Here is a 10,000-nt window from a genome sequence, read left to right on the forward strand (position 1 = left end):
TGGTTTGGATGCACAATAGACAAAAATAAAAAAACACTATTAAACTCAATTAAACATGGGCACAAGCGGGACCGTTTAACGGGATTGCACCCGCTTGTCGCCCCCTCTGTCAGATTGCCCGTACCTCCCTACCTGCCCACTCCACTCGCCTCTCACTGAAAATGAATTACTAGGAGGAGCGTCGGCGTCAATCGCTTGCCGTGTGAGGAGACCTGCGTGTCTGCTCTCCCTCTGTATTACTATGTTGCTCCAGGATGTTTGGTATCAAGTAAAGGGTCTCTCTCTCTCTGTCCGTCTGTCTGTCAGTCTAGTCTATCTCTCTCTCTCTTCTGCTCTGCACACACAGACCCATGTGAACCGTGGCACCATTATGTGCCTTGTGTCCACTTTTTCACTATGCAAAATATCATCACCAATCATGCACTTCCTCATGGAAGTAAAATTGTTATTTTCAAAGCCAATAACTGCAGCCTTTTACTGGAAAGAAACCATAGTTTTGCACTCAAATGTGTCCTATTGCTTTAAACGGAAACATTTGTTGAGTCTACATGTTGTGCTGTCTCTGTTGATATGAGGCGATTAACACATGCTATTTTAGCAGCCTGCATGGCCTCGCCGATCTTAGCCTTTTTTGGTGTTGTAGTCAATCATGCAGGCAAAGCACAGGAATCCTTGCAGTCTTTTTCTTAGATATCTGAAATTAAATAAAAGTTTTGTTAGCAGCGGTCAGGAGCCAGCTATTTCCAATACACTGTCAGACCAGTCAATTGAAAAGAAACCTGTTTTATTCCAGAATTGACAATCTAAAAAGAGATTACGTCTGTTGGATGCAGACAACAGCACAGGTGCAAGTGTTTCTGTCACTTATTTGCTAACCAAGGTTGTTTTTTGTCTGTTTCTCTCCCTCTATTCTCTGCCCGGGCTCCAACCAACGAACGGAAATGGCGATTGGTTCCTTCCTCTCTTCTCTCGACCAATGGGAAACATGGCCACGTGGTTCCATAACTCTTACGACTTCCAACGGACATCTATCGCCGCCTGCTCTGCTCCTGCTCGCCAAACATCGTGGTGGTCAACAACATTGTGTGTGTGTGTGTGTTGGCTGGTGTTGTGTGTGTGTGTGTGTGTGTGTGTGTGTGTGTGTGTTTATTCTTTCCTTTTTAGATTGATCATCAGCCAATCGATGGGGATCCACCAAGGAGCTCCGCCCGCCTGCGTTGCCTGTCCTCCTCCTCCTCCTCCCCCCCGCGGCCTCCTCCTCCTCCCTGTGACCCACTCGTCTTTCCACCCTGCCATCCAACCCTCAATACGTAACACCAACATGACTCTGGAACTCACTGAGTGGTGTTCTATATGGATTTTTACCGCTTACAATAGACAGTAAAAAGGAGGAGGAACCTCGATGTCAAATAAGCCATAAACGTTCACACGCACGTACACACGCACAAAAACATACACGTACATACAGACATACATACACAGTGACACAAACACTCACATGTACATGCAGTACGCACTCTTTAATACCAAATAAAGTAGTCGGATAGTTCCGTCAGGCAGGGCCACGCACACGCTCATACACACCAAAAGACAGAATCATTCACATCACATGCACACGTACAGTACCGCTGTACACACGGAATGTAACTTGCACTCTTCATGTGAAAGAAGAATAAATCAACGCTCTTAATTTTTCTGGGATAATTGCTCCTTGGATTATTGGTTGGTTGTTTTGTTTTAATCTCCGGGGGAGACGAAGACAAAACAGTGAATGGAGGATTCATTTGTCAAATTGGAAGCTACCTTTCTTCTGGAGGACAACTTTTTAGAGAAAACGACTCGTTTGGAATCCCAAATCGTTTGGAATCCCAAATAGTTTTGTCTTTTTTTTGTTTTGTTTTTTGGATGTTTTAGAAGTTTTGACAGTGACTAAGCATACTGCTAAATGTATAAAGGAAGCATCTGTTACTCCTCTTTATTTGGTTGTCATATCTGGGCCTTTTGAGTGCTAGTGAGACCTTGTCTTAGGTCGTTACCTTCATTACCTCAGACGGTGGTGGAAGAGGATCCATTACTAATCGGTTTGTTTTTAGTTCCGAAATTCTTTATAATAATACGCCTTTTGGTGGTGTTTTTTCTTTTCCCACCAAACACCAGAAGTTATAGTTACCTTTTAAGTATTTGGAAGTGCAACTATGAGTAACTGTTATAATTAAGAAACTATAAGTAACTTACCACTACTAGCCTGTAGGGGACAGTCGTACTTGCTTTGTCAACACCCCATTACTGAGAGCTTCAGTAATTGTTGTCCATTAACTACTAGCTTTTGTTAGCTTCTGCTTTGAGGAGGTAACGCTAGTAGCATCCAATTTTGTCAAGGACGCAAACATTGTTGCCGTCGTCGGGGACGGGGCGCGTTTGTTTTCCGTCGCGTGCATGCCCTCCACCATGCCTCCCCAGAACACAGAGCCTGACGCTATGCAGGTCGGAGCTCTGGTGGCTGGGGTCAATGGCAAGAACCCTGCACGGACAGACGCAGACGTGGACACAGGAGGATCAGGAGGAGGGAGAGAGACGGAGGGATCGGGGCGAAAACGACGAAAAGGAGAGGAGTCGGTGAGCGAGGTGTCGTTAGACCGCATTCCCCTGAAGAGATGGGTGATGCACGGGGCGGTCATGTTTGGCCGAGAGTTCTGCTACGCCATGGAAACGGCCCTGGTGACACCAGTACTGCTGCAAATAGGTGAGGAGACACACCCACAACACAAACACACACACACACACACACTCACGCTTACAATGTTTTTTTTTGCTGCTAACATGGAGTTCGTAAATGCCAACAAAGATGATGCACATCAACATTCTATATGCATTTCAGATCCTCAAAGCGTCTTGTTTTGTAGGTTCGTTAATAAAAAATAAATGGGAGTTAAAAAAAAAGAAGTCAACAGTGAGGGACGGGAAAACAATATTTATTTGTACTGTTCTTTTGCTGTCTAAGATTGCTTTCTAGATCCGTGCAATATTGGTTGGTATCAGATAGCTTACAATGGCCTTCTCTTGTGCTATTAATGTGCACATATATAATTTATTTCCAACTGCACATTGAGTTGTCTTACAGGGAGAGCTCTTTGCAGCTGGTTACATGTGCTGTGTTCTAGGCTCTGGGTACCCTTGATACTGATCAGCCTTTCACTAAATGTGTCTGGGGATTAGCACCATGACGCACCTAACCCTGGACACACACACACACACACACACACACACACACAGACAGACACCACCAACACATTCCTCATGAAGACAGAGAATGTGTGAAAAGTCAAAGAGGGAGAGTGAGAAAAGGAGAGAGCGATAGGAAAGATGGACAGAGTAACGGGGTGAGAGAATGGGAGGGAGATGAAATGCCAACGCAGCCATAACCTTGTTTACTACTCAAACCAAAGTCGTCTCTCTCTCTCTCTCTCTCTCTCTCTCTCTCTGTGATGTGATGTGTCCTATCTTACATAATAAACGTGATTGAACATTGCTGGCCACTACTAAATTACACAACTCCTGGCTGTCTCATATTGACTGTGGAAAATGTGTCTTTATATCTGACGTCTGACATTATGATTGGTCAGAAAGTGCAGAGCACGCCGAGTTGAATGTGTTTCAGACTGTTGTTGAATGAACATGCTAAGATGGTAATTTCCTGCAGTCTCATAGCAACAGCAGGAAGAACAAGTATTCCTCCAACCACCCCCGACCACCTGTTGGGTACTGCTCGCTTCAAACAGTTAGATTATTCCTTGTTTCTCAGCTTTTCTTGTCCTCACAGCCAGTTATTCTTCGGCCATTCGTAAATAACCTATCTACAAGCACGTTGTTGGTTTGAATATCTGCTTTTTGGTGAATTAAGTGGTTAATTCTTAATGAGTGGAAACTATGTCAGTTTGTATGCTTGCATCGTTAATGGAGCACCCTGGATTTTTGCTGTTTCATGTGTATTGCAGTTTCTTATCTGTTAATACATTTTATTAGGCTGGAGACGGCATTGTGTTATTTGCTATAGTTTCATCCCAGATGTTTTCTAGTTTGAGATCTGTCTGAGGAGATTCTGGTCCATGTTTCGGAGGCAGGGTTGAGGCACAGATTAAGAGTGTCCACCAAAAGCCATCAAACCAAAGGCGGCACCAGGCTGAATCACTGGGATGACTCACACTGACTCATCTCACCACAATTTGGGTCTCCAGTTTCCCAACCGAAGGTTTGGCACGCAAAATTGAACTGTGAGATTCTGCTATAGGTTCACAAAGATATACATTTATTTGTGAATAACGTTAGGGAAAGGCATTATTTACTGGTTTGGGAAAAGGGGGACATTTCTTTCCTGCATTCACCCAGCAGATGACTTTATCAGATGGCTCTGATAAGCGCACAAGGGGAGGATTTAAGTGCCTTGGACACTTAGATGGGGAGAGCCGAGGGTCAAACTTCCAATTCCCGGACGAACTCTCTACCCATTATTATTTTTTTATTAATGCATTGAATCTCAATTAAGCATTTCACACCCAGTGCATATGGAGTTGAAGAACTCTAGATCTTTATTTTGAAGACGTACTGATTGCAACTATTGACCTTGAGAGCTTAAAAGACTGCCTCCTATTTATTAGCGCTGTAACTATGTGCAGTAGTTGGCTGGTGCTCTCACCCTGAGTAACAACAATGTGTGTGTAGCAGAATGAGGTGTTTTCCCCTCAACACAGGGGTCATTTAGTGTGCATGGAGGGTGTGTGCGCGCGCTTGCGTAGCTAACATCTTGGCTCATGGATGTCGTGTTTACACAACCCAGTGAAAGAGGTTTGAGGTGAGGGAGAGTTGTCTTCATGTCCTGAAAAGGCTTACCGTATCTTAAATTGTTGTTCATAATCTTGAGGCCTCAGATAGATGTAGAGCAGTGGTTGGTTTTCAAGCGGTGGTCCGAGGACCACAGTGGTCCTTGAGGGGGTTTCTAGTGGTTCCCCATCCCAGCTAATTAATGATGGAGAGATGGTAACCAAATTCAATTATTAAATCCCTCAAGAGCAAAATTATTGTTAAGCATCTGCATTACTTAATTTGCAAGAAGTCTACACAATTAGAGAATGTAGAATAATTGTTATTTTGAGTGGCCCAAGTGCCCAATAAATAATGGGAATAATATGAAAAGGGTTGAAAACCACTGATGTAGAGAACAAAGCAATCTAGTTAGATTGTCTTAGATGCAGTCTCCCATGTCTTAAAAAAAGTCGCACTAGTACACAGTAACATCCTCAGTGTGTGTTTAAAATAAAATCATGTACGTCCAATTTTGCACAAGAGTTACATTTAACACTGAGTGGTTTGTAAAGAGAAACACGCAACACAATCTTTGTTCTGTTTCTGTTCATTTCACTATAGAAACTGATCTTTAACTGTATTTAAATGCTCTTACTGTACATTGTCTTCTAAATCTAAGGCCATACAGTAGGTGGAAAACATACAGGTGTCTGAACTGTGTCTGAACTCCATTATCACATATTTCCTGTTAGACAGCTGGCATTAAAATTCAAATGGCCTCTCAGTCACTCTGATCGCTACTGGTATTATATAAAGACTTTACAACCGACTCTGCCTGTCTGACTGGTTGGCAGGCTCTTCTGCCTGTTTGTCTGCTTGTCCATGTTTTTGTTCATCTCTCTCACCACCGCTGCCAAAGTTTGGTTGTTGCACCTGTTCCAAGTTCCTCCAGAAAATAGACTTGGCTAAATGTCTTAATGTTGTCAAGGGATTTAGTCAAGGGTAAAGGGAGGGGGAGAACGGGGGTTGGGGTGGGGGGCAAAAGACGGGGAGGACAGGTGAAAGGAAAGACTGAGAGACGATGAGGACAGGAAGACGAAGGGTACCGTGGAGCAAGTGTGATGAGCGGTGTGTTTGTGTGTTGTGAATGTAATCAGCTGTTTTTGCTCAGGACCTGCAGCATGCTACCTTACATAACTGCTCAAGGTCAAATCCATCAGGTATACCATTCCACTGGACCTGAGCTGATAAATAGCTCACCAAAAATTCAATGGTTCTTATTTTATCGTCCTTGTCCTTTTATTGTCCGTGTATGTGTGTGTGTGTGCGTGTGCGTGCGTGCACGTGTCTGTGCGTGCGTGCGATCCGCACGTAATTCTTTTTTTTTTTTTTTTTTTGTCATCAAAGTTTTTTTAATATGTAATACGTAATTCCGACGGAGCATTAGTCCGACATGTGTTGCTCCCGTGCTTGCGGTTATGATTAGGTTAGAGTTTGAGGTAGGTTGACGTTTGTCGGACAAATGACTAGTCTGAACTAAGTACCGCACCTGGGTATGTGCGTGCGTGCGTGAATATTAAGACTGATGTGTACTTAGTCGAATGCCACGACACTGTCGTACAACAAAGTATGAATTAGGCATTAGGGTTCCAAGCGGCTTCCATGTTCACGTTCCGTTTCAGAGTAGGATTTGCAATACTGAGTGCTTTGTGCTCTGCATAAACCAGTAATAAGTGCATTTTGTTTACGCTGCGGCCTTTCTTAGATTTACCAAAGCAGCTTACAGCCATCCATCTGGAAACGTTGTCTCTATTCATCGAGGCTGCATGCCTTATTATGGCATTGAATTGCCCCGTTGAGGCTCTTTCTCTGTGAGGATGGTGCCTTTTAACTAGATTAGGCAGGGGTCCACAATTCTACTATTACTTGAGTTGGGGGGCAGGAGGGAGGGTGGGAGGGGGGTAAGGAAACACAGAAAAGAGCCCAAACCGAGTGCAATCTGACGTATAAGGCCATCAACTACATATTATTGTTTAATTGAATGTTTTGGGCCCACAAGAAAGTCCTGCAGGGCAGAATCAGTTGAATATCTAGGCCTTAAACAGACCCTGTTAAGGCTTGTGTTCTGGATGCACGCCTCATGGCTCTTAGTCAACATGTTGTTGGTCCCCTTGGTTTCCCATGCATTGCATTGAGGTTACCTTAAGGCCTGGTATCACCCCGTTGGGCTCTTGTACTTGCTATCTCCCCCTCTTTCTGTTTTATCAGGTGGCCTGTTTCTGTTTCCTTGGCTAACCTTCCCTTCCCACTCTGGCACTGTGTCATCTGGCAGGAACACTACACTTCCAGCTAACGTATGCTGTAGGTTTGCTGGACTACTGACTGCTATGGCAGCATGTTGGGTATAAAATAAATGTCCAACATACTACTACCATGTTGCTTTCAGCCTTGTCATAATGCATACTGTATGGTCAAGGTTTCTACTTTAGCATTCTTTATTGGGACCCTGTCACCCTGATCAGTGGTTTTTAACCCAGGAATATTTCCCCTGAATGCATTTTCTTTTCTACGTTTGCATTCCAGCCATTCATTGCTGAGCTGGGTGACCGGGGTGCATACCCGGGTGACCAGGTGAATGCCAGGTTAACTACACCATAGATTAGAAAACACAAGCAGTTGGCATATAGGTATGCACGACTGGAATTTAGAAACACTGGCCTAGATGGAATACACTCAAGCTACCTGCCATGGTGCTGTGTGTGCTTAATGCTTATCCAGCATGTATCTGTCCAGAAACAGGACTAAAGGTCCCTGCACACTGGACGCGTTTTCAGATTTTTAACTGCGCTTTTCCGTCGGTTTTCCGAAAAACAAGGATTTTCAGATTCATACAAGGTTTCCGCCGGACACACACTGGTCTGATTAACCCATTCTGACCTGAGATCAGATTCTAAAAATGTCAGTCGCTCTTCGATTTTTCAAAAAATAGCAGACCTACAAGCTCGTATCGCGCCACTCGGTGGCGCGATACGAGCTTGTAGATCTGCTATTTTTAAATAGCTAAAGCATAACATGATGCCAACACCAAAATGGGTGCCCGGTCAGAATGGGTTAAGGCCACGTATATGGATCTTTTTCAAATCTGATATTTTCGTCCTGCCCACATGACAAGGATATATGTGTCCACAAAAAACCAGAAACGCATTGACCACAGGAGAGAATCGGGTTTCAATTGTAGTTGCACTTTCCCATTCAATGTAGTGAAAGAGCTGTGTACCCCGCAGGTATCTTGTCTCCCGCCTACAGGAAATACGTTGGCTGCGACCAGGGGACCCGTCTCTGAATGTGTCTATAACATGTGCCATGCATGCCAGTACGGTGTGTCTATGCATGCCAGTACGGTGTGTCTATATGCATGCCAGTACGGTAGCTAGTTGTCTAATCCATTAAGTGATCCTATCGCGCCACTGTAGGTTGTCTAATCTAGACTCTGACCTTGCAGCCTGTGTGTGACTGACTGGGTTATATAAACCAGTGGCTTCAGGTCAGACACCGACTAATCACCATAATCTTTCCCTGTCATTGAAACACTGCTACATTGTTACAGAGACGCAGACACACACACGCAGTTTTGATGTGAAACCTACTGTATCTTTGTATACGAGTTGATATTCAAAATCTTGCAAAAACGTGTCACATTGTGATAGACTGTGAGCTTGTTGCTCGCCTAACCTGACACAATGTGTGTGTGTGTGTGTGTGTGTGTGTGTGTGTGTGTGTGTGTGTGTGTGTGTGTGTGTGTGTGTGTGTGTGTGTGTGTGTGTGTGTGTGTGTGTGTGTGTGTGTGTGTGTGTGTGTGTGTGTGTGTGTGTGTGTGTGTGTGTGTGTGTGTGCACTCGCATGTGCGTTTGCATCTGTGTGTGCACGAGTGTGTGTTCAGTGCAACTCTATATGGGTCAGTTATGTGTTTGCTAATCGGGGTCAGATATGAATGGAATGCACAGTACAGAGTACACAGAATGTGCATGGGTCAGCAGTGACACCCACACCACCCAGTCCTCACCACCACCACAACCACCACCACCACCACCACAGACCCACCTACCCACCTGGGCTGGTGAGGTCATCAACATCAATAATTTAAAAAAAACACACACACACCACAGTGCCCTAGTCTAAGGTGACAACGCTGAACAAAGAAATGTAGCGGAGAGCATGCTTTATGGTTCCATAATAATAATAATAATAATAATGATAATAATAATAATAATTAATGACATTTATATAGCATGTTTTCTCATATATAAGACTTCGGGCCAAAGTGCTGTACAATACCGAAGCTGTTCTTCATCAATTAACTTGTGGAACTCATGAATGGGAGGGAATGTGTTAATTTTTGTTTGTGTAGGACAAAGTTTGTGGACAGACACCTAAAGCTGGATCAAAAATGGAATCCTCCATATAAGATGCTATTATAATCTAGATTCAGAGATGGGTTTTCAACGGATGCTTAAAGATGTCCGTTTGCTGAGCTTGCCTCCATGCATGACTTCTTGAGCTTTCCTCTATAATTTCTTGAGCTTGCCTTCCTGATTTCTTGATGCAATATATTCCACAGAATCATATTAGGGGCATTAGGGGTTTGCCACCAATTATTATCTGAATTATTCTCCTCCATTCCAGTGATCCAGCAGCAGATGACCTGAGTTCTCTTGGGGCCATGCTGTATATATTGTCAGTGAGTCAGACAGTGAGGTAGGCTGGTCCCACAAGATTTAGTGCTTTTAAACGCTCCAGTCTCTGAAGCCTTCACAAGACTTCACATAGCCATTTTCCAAGGCTGGTGAGATCACCCAGTACCGGATGGTTAACACCACCCCCGGGGACCCCCACACAGAGTTGCACCACTCACTTCACACGGGTGTGATTTTTTTTAAATTAAATGTTATTCCCACAACTGCATAGTTGCCGAAACATATATTTTGAATCTATGAAAACAATATTTTTAAATGTGCCATTCAATGAAAAGGACACTAGACTATTAGCATAATACCACATGCACGCACGCACATACACGCATGCATGCGTGCATGCACAGAGCCTATAGAGCCCGAGTTCAGTAATGGCTGGCCTCGGGGCTAGTGCGTCTATTTAGTGATGGAGGGAATAGAAAACATCTGTTCTCCCCCAGACCCCCAAC

The 10,000-nt window shown here is 44.0% G+C and overlaps 1 protein-coding gene across 1 annotated transcript in view; it reads left to right on the plus strand.

Moving 5' to 3' along the window:
• Nucleotides 1-10,000, plus strand: part of LOC310869524 (solute carrier family 45 member 4-like) — a 56,805-nt gene that overhangs the window by 18,020 nt on the left and 28,785 nt on the right. The window contains exon 3 of the mRNA XM_083780303.1: nucleotides 1,165-2,743. Within this exon, the coding sequence (XP_083636429.1) occupies nucleotides 2,437-2,743 (307 nt within the window). The 5' untranslated portion in view covers nucleotides 1,165-2,436. The remainder of the gene's footprint in view (nucleotides 1-1,164; nucleotides 2,744-10,000) is intronic.

The sequence above is a fragment of the Protomyctophum parallelum genome (assembly GCF_964188405.1).
Source record: "Protomyctophum parallelum genome assembly, chromosome: 1".
Classification (NCBI taxonomy): domain Eukaryota; kingdom Metazoa; phylum Chordata; class Actinopteri; order Myctophiformes; family Myctophidae; genus Protomyctophum; species Protomyctophum parallelum.